We start from the raw sequence: 25152 nt of genomic DNA, 5'->3' as shown, positions 1-25152 counted from the left end.
AGCCTGACGTTTACTTAGGTCGTGTCAAGACCAGCTGGTCATCTCAGCAGGGTCAATTAAGGGTCAACCCTGTCACCGCACGGCAAACAACCAAATACAAATGTGATGTTTTCCCTGACACAAATCAACACAGACGACTGACTGTATTTCACTGCAAGGGGATGCAACACAAATTCAGGAGTGAAGCAACCAGGTTAACTGTAACTACTTACAGTTCAAGATGCTAACCGTTTTTATCTGCACTGGGACGAAAAATGCACCTTCATCAATGCAAGAATTCTGTAAAAAAAAAAATATATATATATATATATATATATATATTCAGTAAAAATATTATTTTAACGATAAAAGACCTGCTAAATCTGTTAAGTTGGTAACGGTTCTCTTACAATATACAATAAAAAAAAGCCTGTAATAGATACAGTATAACAGGAAATTTAATGTTGTTTTACCTTAAAATACTGTGAAAGGTTAAAGGTACAGTTTTTGGAAGTGAAAAAGAATAAGTCATCTTAGAATTTACAGTGAAATTCCATGTTTGACACTTCACATACGATGATTTTTCATTTAAATAATTGTTTCGTTTTTTTGTTATTGGTTATGCATATTAGTTTTTTTCTTATATTGTTAAGATTGATGAGATGGAGTCATTTGATGAGGCAGAAATATATTATTTGTAGCTTTTTACAATTAGCTAAGCGCTATACCTGCTTAGCATTCCGAGTAAACATTCTATATTCTTATACGAATTACCCCAAAGTTAATGAAAAACACACAAACCATATATTGTCGTAATAATATATTTATTAGCTTCGTGTTTCATCTGTACAAATGTTTCTTAGTGTTTGTTTCTATGTCTATGTACAATCCAGAACATGGAAGTTTAAACCTGTTATTCATTACAGGATGAGGAGGACGTTTTATGATTAGTAATAATATGAGTGATGTACAGTATCATGTGCAGCGAATGTGTTGGTGCATCAGTGTCACGAACAGTGTCTGAAGCCACTAATACACTGTAGATCACATAATTCAGTGGAAAATGAGTAGAAATGATGATTTGATTTAAAAAGATATAAAGTAAACATGTGAAAACTGCAATATTTCTCCAAATGTGCATACTTTTGGACTAAATGCCCTATTGTGTAATTCAGCTAAGCCCTATGAATGCAAATAAACCAGAGCAGACGTGATTGAGTATAGATGTGTCTTGTTATTCTATTGGAAAAATTATCTATTGGAACTACTGATTACTTCATTTGTAATCATGAAATTACTGTCACTGTAACCATTTTTATCATAAACACTGAACAGTGGTCAAATATCAAATCTAGAGTCCTAGATCCCTCTAATGATACACAGTTTGCCAGGATTGAATAAGAATGTCATGTATAGTGTGCAGTTGATGTAAATAACAGTAATCTGGGGCAGCTTGCGATCTTTGCGTGATAAATGTTTAATTAAATGTTACATTATTAATACATTAAATTAATATTTATAATGTTTACTATTTTAGTGTTGTGCGTTACCATGAATGGTGCTTTGTATGTGTGTGTATGATGTTGTGAACCTTCTATATTTATAAACGTTTGTGGAAAAGCTACATCTAATGACCTTTGATTCATCACGTGGATTTCTCTGTAGCACTTGTGTTTTTATGGTGGTTGTCACTATATTATAAAAGGTACAAAACAGATTTTAGTACTTTAGTATATTAACATTATATATATTAATGCTCTTTTTTACTGTAAATTTAAACGTACAGTATGGAAACTTTCGCCGCTAGGGGTCGCTAACCTCTTACAATAACAAAGGCGTAGTTTGATGACGCAACATTTGCTAAGAATTATGGATCTTGTCGTCAACGTCAAGCCGACCGATCTAATAATGTTTATGGATGAGTAAATACATCTATGTTTTTATCATGACTGTGATATGAAGCAGGTCGGGATTGCTAAGAGACAGCTATCAGCTCCACACACGACGCGAGTCCCGCGGATATAAAAGGAATAAGGACATTTCATTCTACCGAACTACACGCAAGTGCAGAATTACTACTCACAGGTCAGTTTATTAGACAAATTAAACTTGTTAGGTAACACAGCGTTGTTTCACTTGGTCTAACATTACACTAGCACACTAAACTGCATTTGAATGTGTTGAAATGTATGTGTTAGTTTGTCTGTATGAGACTAGCAGTAAGCTAGATCAACATTAGAATAACATACAGATCATATTCTAACATTTTATCATTGTTGAACTATATAACATTGATTAGTTTTATGTAAATGTGCTCACCTGTTTAATAGAGTACATGTAGGAGCAGTCGAAGTCTCAGACGTGGAGCTCTCATTTATATAGTGTCTATGGGAGCTCTAGGCATCTCGAAAACACCGCGCTGATATTGATTCTCGTTTTAGTTCTCCTTTTTTATCCAAAGTCTGCTTGCCATGGTCCATAATGTTTGAACGAAACAACAACAGCGTGCAAATAGACATTGCGAACTACACAGTTGTCCACGTCAGTCGCCTTGGTTACTATCAGAGGGCTCTGGTTGCTATGGCAGTACGAGCGGAAACCAGGGACAACGCGGATATGACGCCATTGATGACGACAAAACGGAAATAAAGAAACGGGGCGTGTCTTCGAATTAAATTACAAATTTCTCCTGGTTTGAAAGTTGTTGGAAACAGTCGGGATAATGTAAGTACACAACTAAAAACAGATAGCCTATGGTGATTTTTGCTATTTTTAAAGCAAAAAAGTTACACATTGTGCCTTTAAGTGAAATTTGTAAAACAAAAAATGTATGCCAACCACAGCTGCCATTTTTTCGTAAATTTCACAGATTTTTTTGTTTTTATAGTGTAAGACACAGATTCAGTTAAATGACTCCAAGAACATTATAAGGGATTCTGTGTCACAAAACATGCTCAGTGTCAGGCAACCCACTGGGCTGATCTACACTACCCATCTGTCCAGGATAAGTAATACTATAAAATGAACAAGCAGATCAAATGAGAGCGATAATCTACAAGTTTACTCTCTACAGGGTGTCCCTATTTAGCACAGTCTGTGTACTGAAAGCAGGAGGAACCATGCAAAGAGCACAAAGCATCCTGGAGGCTAATGCCCAGTTACTGCTTCACCAAAGAAGGAAATAATCAACACACAGATGTACAAACACACACACACATACGCGATCCCTGAGATGGATGACTCTCATTGCAATTGTCAGGATCGGTTTACTTCTGCTGTGTATCATGGCTTTCAAGGGCATAAAAGTTCTCTCTAAGTGAGTTGCTTTCAGTCCACTTAACATGAAGAGACAGACCAGTGCTGGACCAGGCTTATTTCATTATGAGTGCAGTCTGCCATATAAGTGGAAAACAAAAGGAAGTGTGCGAGAAATATTACAGCCAGCTTCAAATCAAAGGAATGTGCATGGATGGATGAAGTTTCAAAAAGACTGAGCATTACACCATGGTCTACAACAGAATATTGATCAAGTGGAAAGGAAGGATTTATCATATTCACAATCCTTATGGTGGTCATTCCTATTATGCAGTACACTTTTTAAATCTTTAACCTTGCATTTTAACTGCTTATGTTGTAATATATAAACGGTATGCCACAAATATGCTCTGGTCAACCTCAGGCACTTTTTATTCATTGACAATACTTATGATAATACTTACAATACCTTACTGAAATTTATGCTGTTGTTCTCAGTGGTGTCACCATGAGGATGATCATATCAGTAAGGACTTTTGTTTTAAAGGGATATGACAAAAGACTAATGAATGGAAAATCATATTGACACAGGAAATTGATAATATACTGTATATTGAAACTATTGTTAAAAATATGAATATTCAAGAAAACATGTTTTATTATTAGCAAGACCCTCAGAATGTGGAGAAACATAGAGAGACAGTAAACATCGCAAAGTCTTGAGGAAAAAAGAGAGCAGGGGAGCATGAGGAGGGGGTTGAGGGAGAGATTGAGAGCAAGAGAGAGAGAAAGATCTAAAGAGATGGGAATCTGGAGGCGGGAGAAACGTCTGTGTGTCATGGCAGACAGAGAATGGAGGGCTTTGAGATTCTCAGCCATCTGGCACTTTCCTCTAGGCTTTCACAAATCTCTTCTATAATCACAGAGGCTGTGCCGTCCCTCCTCCTCCATATGCACTACTTTATCTGTCCATCACGGACAAGAGCAACACACAACACATTCTGCGGTATCAAGGGTAAAGATGATCGGAGATCAACATTCTTGTTCAAAGCAAAAGGCGGGGGGAAACTAGCCACAAATCAACAGAGTAATGTCTGACTGTAGGGCTTGATATTATTATTGTTTGTGAAACATCAGAACAAAGCTGCTCTGTACAATACACTTCTGTTAATTCTAACACAAATTATTTAGCTAGTTATAATAAGGCCACTTTCCATTATACTGTAGAAAGAGATTTAAGTCTTTTAGTACATCAGGCATTCATTTCTATTTTGCTGCAACAGTTTGTTATAACAGACACTGGTAAAACCCCTCACTTCAGGCCAAAACTTAACTTAACAAAATTACAAGAAGATTATTCAAGGGCCATATCATACATTTCCGTAATCCGCTTGTAATTGAAGTCAAAATTTAGCTTTGCAAGAATTTTTTCACTCGTCACTTTAATTTAAAGGGACATTTACTCACCCTCATGTCGTTTCAAACCTGATAGCTTTTCTTTCTTCTGCAGAACACAACATTTATTTGAAGAACGTTGGTAACCAAACATCATTGGAGCCAGTTCGCTTCAATTTTTAGAAAATAAAATAAAAGACATTTCTCAAAATACTGTACCTTCTTTTATATTCCACAGAAGAAAGAAATTCATACAGGATGTTTGGAACAACGTGAAAGTAAGTAAATGATGACAGAATTGCCATTTTTGGATTAACTATCCCTTTAAAGCAACACTAAGGAACTTTTCCTCTTCGGTCGCCCTACAGGTTGGAAGCGGAATTGTCCATTATCACTGTCGTAAATAATTTCGCCGCCTACCGTCGCACGCACGCTCGCTGTTAATCTAGCACCGGCTTTGGAATGAACGATGTCCACAGACAAGGTAGAGTATGTTGCATGATTTCATGAAAGTATGATGTATTGCGACATCAGAAACAAAGAAAAACTAAATAATGACTATTGTAACGCTTGACATAGAACAAGTCAATTTTGTAGTTTACAGAAACGCGACCCGTTTGGCAAACACCTGCATAGTGTGTTTATAGCAGATATAGGGCTGCAAAGCGAATCCAGAAGTGCCTTTCACCCTGTTACGACTTGATGAACCACTGATACGATTTTGGAAACATTATTTTAAGGTAAAAAAAAGTTACTTAGTGTTGCTTGAATATGTATATTTGGGCAGGCATGTGCTAATATGCATCAATATCATAGCAATTCGCGAGTAACCCATTTTTGTTTTGGCATCCAAATGGTGGACTGCAGAGGAAGCAGGAAACATCTTATTGCCCATTAAATGCCAAGCCAAGGTTATTTATACAGCTATGTCTCCTGATCTGACTCGGTTTTTAGGGGATGAATAAGACAAGAAACCCTGTTGAAACATCACATACTCTCTCTGCCAGATTTTGAGTTTAAATTGTGTACACAGGACTCCTAGTGGAGTTCAGGCAGGTCTCTGGTATTATTAGCATTAACCTTTACAGGCACGCGCTGGCTGAGTGAGGGGTCCAGGGCACCCTGCCAAAGGGGAAGAGGCACTGAAAATGAGCAGAGAGAGAGGGGAGGACAATGACGGTTTGAGGGGAGTGACAGGGGATGACTGAAACTGGGAACCAAGGTGAGGATTATGGAAGAGCCAATATACTATTTCCCAACGAGTATCTAAAAAGTATAATTATCCAAAGTACTAACACATTTTTGAAGCTTTTTTTTTGTGTGGAAATTTCTGTTAAAAGGTGAAGCATCGAGTCACTTCCTCTTAATGTCACTGAACTGGACCAAGCCAAGGCCAATGCAAGTGTTAAGTTTCTATGGGAGCCACAAATCCCCAAAATCTGCCATGGATTTCCAGCATTACCCTCAGACATATTACACTAACTAGAAGAGGTTAGCTCATGTGTAAGGCTTTTCTATGAGAGAAAGCTCTTTTTCTGTGTCTCTTCTGTTTGAATGTGAGTGCATGTCCAAAGACTCTCACAAGGGGCCTTTCAATTAGATCAACACAGAGCTGGCTTTGTGGGCCAAGGACTTCCGCAGCTCTCCTAACCCAAATGCGAGATCAAAAGGCATCAGGCTAGTGGAGGGGAAAAGAGGAACGGAGAGGAAATTTAGTCTTGTGACAGTCACATCACAGTTAAAGACTCGGAGTCAAACATTTTCACAGCAGTTTTCCTGGACAGATTGAATGGCTCAATGTTGACGATCAGGCAGAATAGCATATGGTATAGAGCCTGTGTAATGTTTGGTTTTGGTAGAAAATTAGGGCACTAGGGGTTTCTTTTCAGGGGGTAAAGGGAGAGGACAGGGTCCACAGGGAGAGAGAGAATCTGGGCAACCGAGGGGTCCCTACAGACCAACCCGCCCCCCATCTGAAAACCTCCAATACCAACCACCATCTGTCATACCCTCTCATTCAAGTACTAGCCCTAACCCATAAGTACAACCCTTAGTGCCTAAGGTCGAAAATGAATACGCAACATCAAATGTCATTTAAATTAAAGTATTTAAAATAATACTTTTATTCAGCAAGTTTGCATTAAATTGTTGAAAAGTGATGATAAAGAGTAAGACATTCTTAATGTTAATAAAAAGATGTCTATTTCAAATAAATGCTGTTCTTTTGAATCATCTATTGATCAAAGAATCCTGAAAAATGCACCACAGTTTCCAATTGTATTAATATAAATATTAAGCAGCACAACTCCACAATTTGAATCTCCAAATTCATATAGAATATATACACTATGGTATAGATACAGTATTTTTTATTAATATTTAATATATATTTGATTTTATTTAAATGTAAAATATAATTATTTAATTAAAGCTGCAGTCCGTAACTTTTTTGGGTTAAAAATTATCCAAAATAAATTTGAGCAAGTACATAAGCCAGTGTTCAAAAGTATCTGCTTGCCTTAGCTCGATTCAAAACGGTAAGCTTGTAATAATGTTTTTAATTCCAGTGGCACTGGTGGATTTCCACGGGAAATTCGAGCATGTCTTTTCGTCATTACGTCACATCTGTACACATAAAGAAGGTGTCTTGGCTAGTAGGCTATGTTGCGTGTGAGGATGTTGGATGTGGAGATTTATAGCCTTTTCTCACAGCACTTGATATAATTAAACTTGTCAATTTAATGGCGGATCCAGAAAGGTTCAAACGACAAACTGGAGATTCACTTGTTGTAAAATGCAAAAGACTTCGGAGTGGCTACAGAAAAAAAAGACACTGCAACCGGGCCCATGCGCAATGCTGATGTTGTTAACATTAACAATTTGAGTATAATTTGCACGGTTTGACCTGATGTGATAACCGATCAATAGATTTAATCAGCACGATTTACTGCAATGCTTTTTTCCCCTTAGTTGGTCAGAACAAAAGTGGATGTTACTTGCTTGTTCAGATGAAAATTCTTATGTTGGTCATACTTCCAAAAAGTAGAATCTGTGATTCCGAAAGAGTACCCACACCGGCGCGGTGACTGACAGCCGCACATTCTCCTCAAAACATTGGATTCGCCCGCACTGTGCCGTGCCGAGGCACAACCCACGTAAAGTTGATAATTGAGAAAGTTGTTGATAGTTGATAAAGTTGACCTTCAAATCTCAACTTAAAACTCATCTATTCACCATGCTCAGTAAATAATTATTTTCCTCTCTATTTCTCTGTCTTCCACTTTTTCACTTTTTCCACTTTTTTCATGTTTACTTTATCGAAATTGATGTTTTCTTTGATTCTATAACTTCTCATGTTAATTATTTGTAGTATTGGTTTTTGCTTTTCTGCTTGTTTGATTGTTATAATAAGCAGATTGCTTGTCTCTTTGTCTGTCAACTGTTTGTATTCTTTTGTGAAGTGACCTTGGGTTCTTGAAAGGCGCTATAAAAAACAAACATTATTATTATTATTCATTCCGCGAATAACTGCAATTGCAGATTTTGAACAGAGATGGCAACAAAGAAGAAAAACTATGGACTGCAGCTTCAAAAATTAAAGTAATTAAAGTAATATTGTAAGAACTGTATTTATGGCTACTTAATTCACCGGCACTTTGCTATTGCAGGTGTTGTTGTGTTGTAAAAAAAAAGAAAAGAAAAAAAGATAGCTTGTACCAGCACATGTGGCTGGTTTCTGCCATCTCTTCAGGGGGTATACTGATGAGCTTACCTCGGAGGACGTGATAGAAACATTATTCTCATGACATCTGTTCAGGCAAAATAGGGTAAATGACATTGTGCCATTTGTCAAATATCTATTAAAAGTAGCAATCCAATTAATGGGACGCAGCTGAGTGAAGCAGAACTGACAGAGTTAAGAGACAAAATCAATAACAAACAATTCCGGCAATGAAGAAATCCTGTACATTTAATTACAAGCTGTCTATAAACACTATTCAGCAGGGAATGTCAAAACGAAGGAAAAACAGTGAAACAAACTTGATCTCAATTGAGAGGAAGGAAAGTCGGCATGAAAATAAGACACTGATGCCATATAGAGACATTACTACATACAGCACTGCTCATGAAGTAAAGAAGAGCTGTCATACTCCCACGTTCATACTCACTTCTGGGTCAGATTCATATTATGCTCACAGCGCTGCTTTACTCTGACGTGAAACACTCACACACACACAGAAATCGGCTTCCCTTTGGGATTCACTTATGGAAAGCCAGTCATGCTTTTGCGGCATATATCCCAAATGCGGCATGACATCTTCTATATGGGTGAGCAGGAGAGACGGGGATAAATTCAGCCATATTTAAACATGAGGATAAAGTTATTTGATCTGGATTAAACACTTTATACTAATACATACGCTCAGGCACACGTAATGTTCCCGTATGTTACATAAATGTGTACCACTTGGGGCATTTTTCCATATTGTGAACAATGTGAAGCAATGAATCACGACTAACCCTGCTTTTCTCTTCCTGTCAAAGTCGAAGCAACATGGCTCAAACATCCGAGTTCAGCCCCACAAGGAGCTCTTACATAAACAGGTCACAGCAGTGGCTCACTGGCATTTACAGAAGAGAAAAGATTATTTGGATTCTTTGAAGAGAAGTAGCTCAGAAGAAGTTGCCAGAAATGAGTGAATCATCAAGTCACAAGAGAAAGGCAAAGCTCGGTACCCCTAGCGTGCTATAGTGACAAGTGCCTGTTAAGCATACATTGAGGTTTTCACACAAACAAAACCATATTTACTTCCTCACAGGATGCACTTAGGAAAATTAAACCACAAGCCACAGTCACACACCACACATAAAGCAAAACACCTGCTGATTGGCTGCAAAAGCCAATTCCATTATTTACAGAGGAATTTACAGTGTACTCATGAGAAACAGCACATGGTATAGCAGTATAGGATTCTACTTTGCAATTAGAGACACAGGCTCTAAAATGCGAAGACAAAACTGGAGTGTGTGTGTGTGGGTTGTGTGTGTGTGTTGACCCAGAGAGAGCAGTTATCATGTATAGGAATGAAATGGCTTCACAAACAGTGGTCTTTTCAACCACACAGTATCATTATTTTTGTGTTACAAATATTCAAATGATCACAGAAGTACTGGGATAAAAGTTTATAGTTCAGATATAAACACTGATGTCTACATACGGTAGCGATCAAAATAGAGTAAATCACCTTTTGAAAGTAACTTGGTGCTTCAAATAACGATTATATCCATTACATCGTTACGCCACTAGGTGGTGACAAGTGACTGTTTACAATGTATGTCATTGAATCATTCAATATATTCGTTCAAACAAGCTGAAACAAGTAAAGTATTTATGAGTGAGTCATTGAATCATTCATTCAAACCATTTTTTTTTTATAATTCATAACAATTGATTTAATTTTTTTAAGAAAACTGCAACAATTAACATTTTGTCAGAACCTCTACTAAATTACGTTATTTAGTTTAATTGTCTGTTCAGAATCGTGAAAAAATTTTGATCTCTATTTGAAACAAAAAAATTGTGATTCTCAATTTATCCAGAATCGTGCAGCTCTAATATATAAACATATAATGTGTGTGTGTGTATATATATATATATATATACACACATACATACATACATGTCTACTATGAAGGAACCCAATTTCTCCACACCAGATATCCACCCCACATATGCTGAGTATTTATAGCAACGTCATTATATAAGGAAGCCATACATCCTTTAATTATTTAACACAGCTGAATGCATGATGGTTTGGTGGGGGGTTGGTAGGGGGATGGTCGTTTTTTTTCCCCACCGAGTCATTGAAACAGAACTTGAGAGGGATTCAGTATATTTCCGCCTCTAGATCGACAGGCACTGCTGGAACGCTAAAACTGGTCATGCCTCTCTAATGATGTTTGTGGCCTATTTTAATTACCCTCTCGAATGAACTACATCTCTGCGAGGAGCTCCGCAGACCAATCTAAGAAAAGCCAATAAACATGTGAAACCCATAGCCTGCACACAACCTTACAGATTCAGACATGCAACTTTCCTAACAAATAAAATACAATAAAATAAAAACGTTCTCGTCTGTAATAAGTATGTTTTCATATAACCATTCACTATGTGAATATAAAAACATAACCATATCTATGCTATTTTCAGTTGAAAAGAAGCAAGAATTCTCAAGAGTCAGACCATGTATGCGTCACATAAAGGGCGTCTTCTATCTGTATGCTCTTCATTACAGGCATGTAGGCAGCTCCATTTTGAGTGACACTATTTGTTTTCCTCAAGCAGCTAAAACAAGCTCAAAATGGATGACTAATTTTTTCATAAATATGTCATCTTATTTCAAACAGCCAGTGAATAAAGGATTGCACCATACAGTATACTGCAAACTTGTTTCTATACTAGAACAGATTCTTACACCAGTCCAGGAAACTATTAACTGACTTGATGAAATATTCAGGAAAAGAATATATTCATCACTTTTAAGCAATGTCCATGAGCCTGAGGAGATTCATCCTACATTATATATGTCTTCTTAGCCTTCAGGGTAGCTTAGTAGAATAAACGTATTTATTTTAAGGATGTACTTAGTATAGTCTGAGAGGAAGTGCGAGTCTGTGCCACATTTTGGCTTGATAGTAAATTCTCAGACACAAACAGTTCAGTCTCTTAAAGCCCTGTGAAATCAAAATTTGAGTTCTGTGGCATTTAGTCCATGTCTGTTAGCTCTGAAGCCACGTATTTAAGTCCAGGACACACTAAGCCGACATCAAAGAACTGGCGCCGGTGAAAGTTGATTGTGTTGTCGCCTCTCGTCGGCAGCCAAAAACCTGCGCTTGAACACTCGAAAAGCACTAAAGTCGACTGTCAACTAGCACGTGTGTTCTGCGCCTGCATATAAGTAAATATGTCTATTTCTGTCTTGACTTCTTTGCTCGCTTTCATCACTTTCGCTTTTATTCTTGTGAACTAACTCGTTCGCTACAGCGAATCAGATTTCTCTCTCACCAATGGCCCGACACAGATTCAACATGCTGCAAAAAAAACAAACAGACAGTGCCAATGGTGCAGAACACACCAAAACTAAGCCGACCAGGGGCTCTGCACATGAACTTGAACAGAGTTTACTAAAAAGAAAGGTTTTGTATGACTCACTTTATCAGTTAGTGTTTCCGGTAGCTAGAATTTTGTCAGTCAAAAGAAGTCGATCTCTGAATGCAACGTAATGAACTGACACCATAAGAGGAAATGTCAAGAACTTGTAATTTCAATGAAAAGCATGATAACTTAGATAAAAAATATACGTGAATTTATATGGAAACAAGTTTTAGGAGCTTTCCATCTTTACCCTCCTCATGTTACGTTGCATTCGGAGATCGACTACTTTTGACTGACAGAATTTCAGCCACCGGAAACACTAACGGATAAAGTGAGTCGTACAAAACCTTTCTTTTTAGTAAACTCTGTGTACACAAACAATGTAGTCAATGCTCAAGTTCACGTGTAGAGCACCTGGTGATACTTCGAGCAAAGTTTCATGTTGTGTCGAGCCTTCTTAGTGTTTTAAAAATAGCGATTTTGATGCTGTCATAGAAGTGCCCCATGCACTCCCATTCAAAAGGCATTTTGACCTAAAACGAAAACACGGTCAAACTTAAAAGTGGCGTTTCCATTCTAATTATGCTTTTAAACGAAAGTTTGACTCGGGTAGATTAACAAAAAGAGCCTAGGTTCAATTTTGGCGAGAGTTACCCTTTAACTTGATGGTCACGTCTGGTGTAGGCACAGTGTTATGGGAAAATGGACTAAAGACTCATCCTGCACTACATAGACTTTTGTCCAATCAAATACCCCCTAGAATGAGAATGTGTCTCCCAATAATACCACCAGCAATTGACTAGCAAGTTGCAAATCATGTAAAATGGCTGACATAAGTACAGCTTATTTACTTATTTTTTTAAAAGGATTCATAATAGAGATGTCTGGCCATCTTCATGAGAAGATAACTAAGGTTGGCAAAAAAAAAAAAAAAAAAAAAACACGACTCTGACAACAACAGAGATGAAATTTAAGTTACTGGCAGCAGACCAGTTACTGGCACATGAAGTGACTAAACTGCCGTTCGGCTCTCAGTGAGAAACAGCACGGCCTCATCCCAACTGACATTTTAAACAACGAGTATTCAGCTTCTGCCTCATTTCAGTTTTTGCTGCAAAGTTTTGAGGAAGGAAAAACAAAGGTGGTGTGACTGAGTGGTTAAAGTGCCCCTGTAGTCAATCATTTTATCCTCGTCATTTAACTCGTCTTTAATCACAAAAATGACACATTTAAATGTTTTTTCCCCGTGAAAAAAATTCTTCATGCCTTAAAATAGCTTGCATGTAAACACCCTTGCTTCATTTAGTACCCGTGGATCCATGAATATGCAAATTAGCCCGCCTCCACTCACTCGCACCAGCTCAGAGATCCCCTCGGTCAACTTTACTGTAGTAAACGATGCGCAATGGTATCACTCTTTACAATGACAGACACATAACTGTAATTAATATGATTAGCTTTTGCTTGACTACATTATCAAACAGCTAATAATGTGTTGTTAATGTTACATGAACCATGTTCCCATTCCCAGAGTCAGACAGCTGCCTTCTAAAAAGTAGTATCCTTAGTCAAAGGGATATAGTTCATCATAACATTATAATATACATCATAATTCACTTACTATATAGCTAAAAAATCTCAGACAGGATGATTAGGGGCTCTCAGACAACAGCGCAAGATCCAACAAAATGGCCAAAGATGGAATCGGATGCATTTAAAGGGAGCCAGTTTTAAGGGCAAGCAAGGACAATTAGACACTTACCTTTTTGCTCTCCAAGGACTATGAACAGCAATTTGTATGCTTGCAGGATCTTGTCTCAGCCTAATTTCAGAAGCGTCATATCTCCTCAGACAGTGGGAAGGACAAAACAGCCCCAGAAGGACTACACATTGACAAAGGCCTGCTTGTGCTGCATACCCCTGAAGTCTGTCACAATGTCTCTAACTCATCATGATTCCAATATAGAATAACAAACAGAAACTGTACTGACCACGAAGAGACACAGGCGTAACTATCGGTAAGCAGGGTACGTGGTTGCTTACGGGCCAGGACCAATCAGGGGCCCGCGTGACTGGAAGATATTGACTGACAGCCGGGGCCCCCTATCACATTTACTTTTAGTCTGATCGCAATGACAACAACATATTTTACTGATCATTAAATACATGTTTGAAACGAAAATTATATATTTTGGTGTAATTTGTTTCGAATTGGGACTGGGGAATCCCTGGGTCCCAATTCGAATCCCAGATATGGTAGGTGAACATGTGTATTGCGTGCAAAACAGTAAAAACGTTGAACTTTAGACATACAATATCGATATGGAGTCGTCGTCAAATTGTAACCTCTGAATACCAATCTACTTATTTGAACCGGGCTGATCGGATCGCAAAAGTTATTCACTTTACAAATAACACTAATCTGCTACACACACATACCACCATTCGAAAGTTTGGGGTCGATTGGAAATGTTTTCGAGAGAAGTCTCTTATGCTCAGACTGCTCACCAAGTCAATATTTGATCAAAAATAGAGTAAAACTGTAATATTGTGAAATGTAATTACAATTCAAAGAAACTGTTTTCGATTTTAATATATTTTAAAATGTAATTTGTTCCTGACGGCAAAGCTGAATTCAATGTCACATGATCTTTCATAAATCATTCTCATATGCTCAAGAAACATGTAGTATTATTATTATTATTATGTTGAAAACAAGTGTGCTTCTTAAACTTGTTCTGGATTATTTGATGAATAGAAAGTTCAGAAGAACAAAATTTATTTGAAATATAATTTTTTTGTAACAATGTTTAAGTCTTAGCTGTCACGTTTGATTAATTTAATGCACCCTTGCTGAATAAAAAATACATTTTTTTTATTTGATTTTTTTTATTACTTACCCCAAACTTTTAAATGGTAATTTTCTGCAAACAAACACAAGACTGCAAGAGATGGTACAATATTTGCTCGGTATGTGGTATTGTCAGCTGCCGAAACATTAAAAATACAAAAATAACTGGTGGTGAAAATTAAGCATAGCAGGACATTATGTTTCAAATGACATATTAAATAGACTGTATTCTCATGTCTCACTGTTTTCATTTGTGTCAAATGAAAAATGCTTTCTACTCTAAGTAAATCTGTTTATCTGCCATCACAAATAAAATATGTATTCATTTTCCCTCCAGACTGAGGGTATTTCTGTACCATCTGATCAACAATTTAATTAATATAAACTTTTGCAACATTATACTGTTCAATACCCTAATCTAGAAAATCTGGCGCATTATGGTGCATCAGGACAATTCCATTCACTTAGGACACAATGTGATAGATTAATAATAGATTATATTATTAATGATATTGGGGCATCTGTGTGCTGTTAGGCTGTGAGGGTTAAGACAACATTTCCACATCATAACCCTAATCTCTCTCAAAGAGAGTCTGGTGGAGCGGCGGCTGTCACATCAACAGGGCTGGTCTTCATCTGGCCTCCAGCCAGAAATAACAGCAAGTTAACATGGTGCCCATGACCTGAGCACTCACTCAAACAGATAATCACCCAAACGGGACGCTTCCTGCCACCGTGCCATCATATTTAACAACATCACGTTCAAAATGACACAGCAAAGTATGTGATGCAGGCCTCCTTTAACCTCGGCTAAACCGGTTTCAAAATCAATTTTGACATTATTTTTGTAAACTTTCTTTATTTTTGCCTGTTGGACACCAAAACCACTCTATTGATTCCCACCTACTACATTTGATGACTCAGTTGACTTTATGAAATGGTGGTCCCCCCCCCCTTCTTTCACTTCTGCACACAACTGCACTAAAAAGCTTGAAGGATACTAGTTCAGCGCTCTTTTCTGGTAAATTCTGCTTAAATTGTTCAGGCAAAAAGAAAGCCATTAGGGTAAAAGCAAACAAAATGGCTGACTCGATGCTTGTGGTGCTTGATTTATTCTGCTTATTCCAGTACTTTGCAATGATTCTTTATCTTTCGTGTTTACAAATGATTGAGAGTGCACTTATAAATAAAGGGGAGGGTGCTGGAAAATACCTCAGATGGGGGGTCTATAAATTAAAGTGATTTTCAACTGTTTGGATAGTGTTCTCATAACATGCGCTTCTGTCCATCCATCCAGCCACCCACACGCAAAAACACTCGGCTGACTGTCGCCTGCCTCGCTGAATGGCAGCGTGAGGATCAGCTAAGCTGATCTTACAGACACGTGCATGTGGAATTATGGTTCTGCTTCTTGCATTTGACAGATAGAATGTAAAATGTGATGGAAAGGGGGGTGGACGGAGAGAGAGAGAGAGAGAGAGAGAGAGACAAATACTCTGACAGAACACAAACAGCTCCAAGCTGTTCTCTTTGATTTTCATGTTGCATTCAGAGATACCAATATTTAGAGTCCTATTATAATATAATATAATATATAAAATAATATTATAAGGTCATCCGAAGTACGCTTCCAGAATGTCGTGTCTTAGACAAAGTGAATACTAAAAAATGAGCTCTTTCTCACATCTTCTTGTGCTTGAATGGACATATTCACACAAAAATTACGTAAAAAAATGCCTGCCTTGATGAGAATCCTAGTAAACACAGTTGGTTATGGTTTGAGTGAACATAAACAGCCGAGAAAGACAACGCATGTGTATAATTATCAGTATATTGCATTAGGTCTTAAAGTGACAGTAGCCTAATATTTCTGCTACTATCTGTGTTTCTAATGTTAAAAAAACAAAAAAGGAAAAAAATCACTCACTGCTTCTGAGTGATTAACTTTTGAACCTTTAATAAGAATTAATTTATTAATTTAATTTATACAGTGGAGACTATTCAGTGTTATTTTACATTTGATTACTTTTTTAAATGTCTCTACCTAAAAAAAACTACTGTTACTTGTCTTTAATGTTGTTTTAAATTGATATTAGTTAGGCTAGTAGTTTTAGCTGTGGTACTGAAAGTAGAATAGAGAATTGTGAATTTTCACTCGTATATAGAATTTTGGGGTCATAACTGGCTGTTTTTGCAAAAACAGTTTAAAGGCCGGTAAAAAATATGTATGGCCGGTAAATTTACTTAAGTCACTGGCCATTGGCAGGTGTGGCAAAAAGTTCGTTTTTAGCCCTTGAAATAACATTTTTAATTAAAAACTTTAAAAACTTTAATTTAAGCCGTGTATTGCAGTTCCCTGTAAAGTTACCGGGCAGTGGTGATTTGGGAATTGGCGAGTGTTCATTTTGGCCCCTGTACACAGACAACAGTGTGTCTGTGTTCTATTTTTATCCGTGTCACACAGGAAAATAACTCTTACCCATCTACCACAAAAAGAATGTATCAAAATGTAAAACGCTCCCTGTAATAGCCACTCGAACGTGAACTGGGGCGGCGGCTTCAGTAAATATGCATTCACTTCTCATCAGAGGCTAAACATGTTCACTGTCACAAATAATCACTCATATACATGAACCTGTATCCAGTTTCATTCAGCGAAGATGAGCTGACATTAGCTCACGTGGCAGTGCTAGAGAGTGTGTTCAGAAGGGCTTCATCTAATCATTGCGGCATAGGCAGAAAAGCAGCCAATCACATTAATAGTGCTGAAACAACCAGATAGCCTACACAACTCCAATCCACTTTGTCTATATTCCAGGTCAGTTTTTTGCCAAAGCTCTTATAAGTTTTGGTAAAACAACACCTGGTTACACAAAGAAAGTAAGCTAAAAATGAAACGGGAGAGCAGCTGTGGACTACTTGGCTCTAAAGGTACACACTCTGCTTCAAAACCTAAAGAGCTGCCTACTGTACATAGGCAGCATTTTAAGGCATTCAGAGGCGTGCTACCAATGTGAAGACTGTCCCATAATATACCGGAAGAAGCAAGATAAATGTAACAAAATATACCTAGAATTCATTCAATTACCAAAAACAATAAATATAAAACGTTTTTTTGTCAAATACTTGTGCGCTACGTATTGTGGAGTTAACTTAGCAACATGCTAACACCAAACTTCCTTGATATTGTTTGTGAATCAGTCAAATATCATGTGCATTTCACATGAGGAACACTGTTTATGACCCAAGGAGTTTCTGACTATGTAGAGCCTTTCAAATCAAGTCCCTGATGAGATTTTATTTCAAGAAGGCGTGGATGCATTAGTGAAATATTGGCAAAATTTGCAGGCAAAAAAAAGTAGACTATTGTCAATTGTGTTGCGAAGTTGCTTCAAACCAAACAGCTTTCTGTTGGTCCTCTGCCCTTTTTTCAGCAGGGAAATTAAAAATAACATAATGGCAAACTAATAAACTACATTGTGACAGAGGTTACTTTGTAGTCCTGCCATGTAGACAGACCTGATTCATCCATTACTCAACTTCATGGATGGAAATAAGCACACTTAGATGTAATGGATTGCGAGCATCTATATTCCACATCCAGATGTCCATACGGGACTAGTCACGGTTTCAAAGTGATCTATCTGCACCAAGGACCATCCATTTTTCTTGGGATGAACTCAAAAACTGAGGTGTAGTGATGTGACTGGAAATAATGGGCTGGCTCTGAATGCAAGTCTGAGGGTTTGTAGGCATGTGACTTCACAGTTAATCTGCTTATGTCTCGCCATTGTTTCTGATGAAAAGCGATACACTGCACAGAGCTTTTTCAGCTCGCTAATTAATCGAACAGCTGACGGCTTCTTAATAATGCACAGGACTGCTGCTTTCATCTATCATGTATCAAATGCAGTATTTACAATATGGCCTAGAAAACAAACAAAATGTCATTATTTGGCTTTTTTTAAAATTGGTATGTCTAAAAGTCGGCATAGTGGTTGGCCCTATCACCATCTCCCTAAGGAAACAAACAAGACCATTGTGCTTGAGCTGGTTGCTGCGGAAAGAGAACGAGGGATGAGGGTGAGAGAGAAAGAGATAGTATATCCGCAGGGGGGGAAACCAGCTGGGAAAAACTTGCAGCCAAGGGAACAGAATTACAAAGAGAGCAGGCTCTAAAATGCATGGAAACCACCCCACAGTGAAGCGGAAGAGGGGGAATGACACAAGCGAACATCACAAACTTGCACAGACTAAGCAAAAATAGATAGGAAGGGAAATTGAGATGGAAACTGGAGACAGAAAATTTGCCCATCATTCTGTCAATACACTGGCCTAGAAACTCGCACAGACACACAGAACTAGAACACCTGAAAATATAATGACTCTCCTGACCTCAATTTAGAAAGTATATCCTTTTTTAATCTTAATCAGATTTACTTGGCATTTTACCTCGTTGTGAACGTCTGACCTTGATGCAAAGATTAATAGGGACAAATGCTGGACCATGACCTTACAATCCCCTTGACTCCGCTTCTTTGCCATGCCCTAAATACTTTCTATCTCCATAAGATTTGTTTAAATAAAATGTGGCCGGATTGTCAAAAACATATAGCACCTCTTTAAGTACACTACCGTTAGTAAGATTTGTTAAATGTTTGAAAGAAATCTCTTATGCTCACCAATGCTACATTTATGTAATCAGAAATACAGTAAAAGCAGTAATACAGTGAAATATATAACAATTTAAAGTAACTGTTTGCTATTTTTTATTTATTCCTGTGATGGCAAAGCTGAAATTTCAGCAGCCATTCCGCCAGTCTTCAGTGTCACATGATCCTTCAGAAATCGAATTCTAAAATGCTGATTTGGTGTTTAAGAAACCTTTCTTGATATGATCAAATTTGTAAACAGTTGTGCTGCTTAATATTTCTGTGGAAACTGTGATACATTTTTGTCCGGATCCTTAGAATTTATTTGAAATCAAAATCTTTTGCAACAATCAATTTGGTTAAAATTGATCAATTGAATGCATCCTTGCTGAATAAATATATTCATATCTTTTTTTTTGTATCTTCCTGCCCACAAACTTGATGATAGTGTATTGGTGAGATCACAGCTAAAATGAGTAAAAATATATTAAAACTATGATGAATATAAACAAAGATGCGAACCAAATATTCAGTGCTGAAGGGAACCAAGTTTTAGAATTGGACATTGCGAAACCCATATTGATCTATGGTGGTTATAGCCCAAAATATAAACATCCAGTTGAGCAGAAGCAAACTAAAAGGGCATAAGATCCATAAAATCTAAAAAAACAACAACATCTAAACAGAGGAAATGGACTACATATGCAAGCCCAAGCAATAAATATATGGTTTATTGATTTTTCATTAAAGTCATCAGCAACTTTTTTTCCCTAATATTTATGAGCTTTCAACCTTTAAAACTTATTTTTTGAGAGGCATATTGAGAGACAAGGATTTGGATAATGATAAGGCATGGGCCCTGCATTCCCTATGTGCCTAACTGCTCTTACATGCCATGAGCACATGCAGCACACACTGTGACAGCCTTCAATTATGACAATGTTGTCATTTGATACAGTTATTCTCTACAAAAGTAGGACGTACAGGTGCAGAGATTTCATACTCACCCTAAGAGCTTCAATGACCAAGTCTCTGGCCTCAAGTTCTCCCTCCATGATGCTCAGAAGGGTCAGGAGCTCTGGTTTGCTCAGGTTGTCGATGTTCAGCTCGCATTTCTGAAAGACAGAGCAAGAAGACGAGCCTTGTAACAGGAAAATAACACTGCATTTCTCAGATGGTCTATTAGATCCTTGGCAGAGAAGGTGTTGAGTGGGCACCAATCTCACTGCCCACAACATTAAGTTTTTTTTACTGAAATATTAACCAACTCATTTTTTTAAACAGTCTAGTCTGAGTTCCCTGGGGCAGTAATTAGGGATGCAATGATCTGGACAACTTTGGCCGACACCAATAAAATAAATCATTGTTATTAAAATATGTATTTTGTCCCTAAATCTGTGAAATTATTTACATGTTTTACACAAACAAGAGTATTGTTGTTCTACACACTTGTGTGATATTGCTTAAATAAACGATAGGGTTTTATTACTTTTTTTTTTTCCTGCTTGTGTCTGATATGCTGATGGTTTTAATTTGACAATGATCGGCAGATAAATATCAGTTTACCATACATTGGTGCAAAAGATAAAATGGTGCAAAAGATTTTTGGTGAAAAGATAAATGATACATCTTCATCTCGAAAACAAGTAGGCCTACTGCATTTAATGAAACCTACTTTTCCTTACCGCCTTAATCGTTTAAAAAAAGTCTAATAAGCTATTAATAAAACAATTCATGACTCATGAATTATACAGCTTTATAAAACCATCCTTTAAATTATAATGCCCTGTACAGACTTAGATGTTATTATTGTATGTTATGGTTTTAGTTCTACATTTTTATTGTTTTACCATAACATTCAGAATAACTAAACAGCAGGGATACCATCTTTTGAAGGCAATATTTTAGACTACAATATAATTAAATAAGGGATATGCAATAAATAAAAAACAGAAAATGGGATAACATCACAAAGCAAAAAAAAAAAAAAAAAAACACCCTACAAAAGTATCACTTGTTCATGTGACTATATAATTGCATTTGATTTTTCACATTTATAGGACCTGTAACTAGGACTAATATAGCTCTAGTGACCTTTCCACAAATTATGTGCTTCATTAGAAGGTCTACCTTGTTAAAGACCAACTTCCAATGTTCCATTCCATATGTATTCCTTTCCATTGTAAGGACTCTCATGAGACAGTCTCTTTGAGAAGGACTAACTAGCACATGTGACTTATCTCTGTGTAATGAAAAATAAGAGAGTAGTAGTGAATGGTTAATCAAAATGTGTCCAGCCTTTCAGGTATATGATCCTAAGTGCAACACTGATCTTAGCATAGATTTTAACAAATTATTCACTTCTGAAACTGAATGTTTCTAGCACCTTAAAGATGTTAGTCACTATGATCTTTGTTTTCCATTGTTTGTTCTTGAAGAAATTAATGAGAAATTGGATGAGACTTGCAACCCCAGCCAATCGTGAGAATCCACAAATAAAGCAATACTTTAGTATGCTGAGGTCGAAGAAAAAAAAGTCAATACTGGTCAGTGGGAGATGCTCTTGAGCACACAATCCCTGCTTGAATGCAATGTAGAGCCATTAAGGCAATCTTTTTCTAAAGCAATAATGGCCCTTATGAATGGGGTCAGACCTCTTAAGTAAACTTGATTAACAAAGCTCCCCTAAAATAAACCATTCATTGGCCTTACATACCTTTAAGGGTATATAGCCCTTGAGAAAGGTGTCTGGGTAGATGCACAAGACAGAGATTTATTATTTAACGCCAGTGGCCAATGGGCAGCGCTGAAGTCTGCGCACCTGTTCAACCCAACTCTAAATGTAAAGGGGCCTCGGGCAGTTAAAGCAGCTCAGATCGGTGGGTGACACAGTACTCTGAACTATGCCAGCTGAGTCACTAAAATTCAGACCGATTTAGAAACATCTCCAGTGAACACCCCCCACCCCATCCCCAACCCGCCTCCGCTTCATTACATCTCTCTTTTCACTACATTTTTGTGCCACTTGACTCTATGCATTGCTAAAACAATAAACTACATGGCTGACTATAGCACTCTAAAGTGGTGTTTTTTTTCTATCATGCAAATCAATTTATAAAGATGGATGGTAAGATGATGACAAATCTTACTACTGAAACTAAAGACCACCCTTTACCGTAAGACACTGCATGCAGATCAATACATTTGAGAGCAAGAAGAACCTCAGGCAACTGTACTGGAGGGATCTATAGCATCTCTCCAAGGGGTAATATTGATTTTTCTTTTAGCTATACAGTATATGTTGACTTGTCATCAGAATGTGTGAAACTCAATTAAATTAAAGTAGCATTATAATCACAATGCATCAAATTAACCATGGTTTTATTATAGTAAAAGTGTAATAGTAACCACGTTTTTTTTGGCAGACTGGTTACTATTTGTATAACCACAGTTTTACTAGAAATGCCATGGTTAAACTATGGTTAGTGTAGCAAAACCATGGTTAATTTGTGGTTACCTTGGTCTAACTATAGCAACCAATGTTTTTTTGGTTTTATTTGAAGTAAAACCATGGTTAATTTTCGTAAGGGAATGTATTCTTTATGTATAGATAGATAGATAGATAGATAGATAGATAGATAGATAGATAGATAGATAGATAGATAGATACGTGTGTGTGTATTATTATTATTTTATATTATTATTATTAGGTAAAGAATGCAATCTGTATTATTAATGATTCTAAATATTAGATTGTGCAATTAACCATACTAAAAAGCAGTTGATAATCGATTTCAATTATCATGGAATCTCTAAATGTGACAAAACAAATAGCACATTATAACTGTTAAATATTCAATAATAGTAAGGTAACCATCTTCTAGGCTTACCATGGTAATATCAAATCGCGCGCAGCTGCACATTAAAGAAACAATAAGGAATAATTATCGTACTTTAAACAATATTGTGCTCTGCCCCAGATCAAGGATATATAAATGTGAAAGCACAACAAAGTACCCCGCAAAAAAAAAAAAAAAAAAATTATAAAAAAATTAAATCTCTTCCACACAGGCTACACACGGACCACCGTTCCCCATCCACTGATATTTATGATTCACAGCACAGGACGATTCCTATTCTAATAGCACCATTCATCGCCTGTTATATTAGCATTCATTGCGGCAGACAGATGTCATTTTATGCGTAAATGTATCTCACCGCTTCGACGCTTCCATGGCCAGTGGTTACCAGTGTTTGTAGCGGAGGTGGCTGCTCCCCTTTCGCTCCGTCCGACGCCATCTTCTCACTGTAGAGGACTGTTCAAGCTTAGGCACCACACACCACATCAAATAACGCATTCGGCACTGATTTAACTATTACACTGCTGCAAAAGAATCGCAGAGAGCCAATAATTCATCTTCCAGCTGTAAATTTGCGTTGAGTAGGGCTGTGGATGACCGGTGAGGACTAGATTTTGACGGGGCGCAGGTTGTGCAGCTCAGTCCAGATGTAAACCTGAAAAGAGGTGTGAACCTACAGCTTTTGAGGGAGTGACATGAACGCGATCCTATTTTTGCACTGCTTGGGTTAACCTCTCTGTCGCCAGTTGATTTTGTAGGCTATATGAAGATGTGGTAAAGAGATTATAACGATGAATGGAACTTAACGTTATGACTGAGATGCCTTTGAGTCATGAACATGCATAGATGTCGGTCAAAATGTAGGCTCAATAAATGACATGTTTTGATACCCCTAGAAATACGTAACACATTTCAAAGGATAAATAATACACAGAACAGGCCTTTTCGTATAAAACGTTAAAAAGGTATGAAAAGAACAATGATGGTTAATCCCCTAATAGTGTTATTAGCCTACAGTGTTTTTGTGGAGCATGTGAACACAAATGTAAAGCAGACTGCTCTTCATTACATAACTTTATGAATGCTGCCCACACAGATGATGAGAGAAAATATTAGCAAATTACTCAAAATGACACAGGGAATGGTGATGAAATGAATAATGCCTCTCTGAGGTTGCACGTATGTCTTTCGCTCATTATTTGGAGGCAGAAGGTCAAAACATCTGTCAACAATGGTCCTTTCAAGATGAGAAAGTCATGACAGGATAGAAAATCCAAATTGACGCAAGATATGAATAAAGTTAGTGCAATGATGCTCTGCTAAATATAACTTTAAAAGGTAAACATTCAGTTTTATCATTAATGAAAAAAAAATATATATAAAAAGGGTATGGGATCAATTAACCTGTTCCTGAAGATTCAGGAAGCATGTCTATCTCTCTCTCTCTCTCTCTCACACACACACACACACACACACACACACACACACACACACACACACACACACACACACACACACACACACACACACACACACGTTTCCATGGTTGCTTTCTGTAGACATAATGGTTTGTATATACTGTACTGTAACAACCCACCCCTAAACCAGGCACTGCCTAAAATACATTTATTGGATGAAGGATCATCACATTCAATTCAACCTTAAGACTACTTGTGGTTTCGGCCAACCCGACATTTCATCAAATCTTCTCCATTCAGCTAGGCTCATCAACCATAACTCCTTCCAGGACAGCAAATTGATGATCAGCTAATCTTCACAGTATTCTATCCAGGCTAGACTATTGTAATGGTCTCTTGGCAGACCTTCTAGCATGGACAGTAACTGATCCAGAATGCGGCAGTGAGAGTGATCTTTAACGAACCGAATAGAGCTCGTCACACCTCTCTTCATCAATTTGCACTGGCTGCCAATAGCCACTCGCATCAAATTCAAGGCACTGATGTTTGAACAACCACTGGCACTGCATCCCTACCTAAACTCACT

At 37.3% G+C, this 25152-nt stretch overlaps 2 protein-coding genes across 3 annotated transcripts in view; one reads left to right on the top strand and one right to left on the bottom strand.

The window, feature by feature from the left end:
• The window catches only part of cttnbp2 (cortactin binding protein 2), a 48784-nt gene extending 24967 nt beyond the window's left edge, over positions 1 to 23817 (bottom strand). For both annotated transcript variants that reach the window (XM_084409820.1, XM_084409821.1), the window contains exons 1-2: positions 23507 to 23817; positions 20296 to 20403 (exon numbers count right to left, since the gene is read on the bottom strand). In XM_084409820.1, coding sequence (XP_084265946.1) covers positions 20296 to 20403; positions 23507 to 23587 — 189 coding nt within the window. In that variant the 5' untranslated portion in view covers positions 23588 to 23817. The remainder of the gene's footprint in view (positions 1 to 20295; positions 20404 to 23506) is intronic.
• Positions 22512 to 25152, top strand: part of ttc23 (tetratricopeptide repeat domain 23) — a 20191-nt gene continuing 17550 nt past the window's right edge. The window contains exon 1 of the mRNA XM_084409825.1: positions 22512 to 22553. The gene's annotated coding sequence lies outside the window, so the exon portion shown is untranslated. The remainder of the gene's footprint in view (positions 22554 to 25152) is intronic.

This window comes from Rutilus rutilus, assembly GCF_951802725.1.
Source record: "Rutilus rutilus genome assembly, chromosome: 5".
NCBI lineage: Eukaryota > Metazoa > Chordata > Actinopteri > Cypriniformes > Leuciscidae > Rutilus > Rutilus rutilus.
The sequence above is the reverse complement of the archived record's forward strand: the minus strand, read 5'-3'. Positions and strand labels throughout refer to the sequence as shown.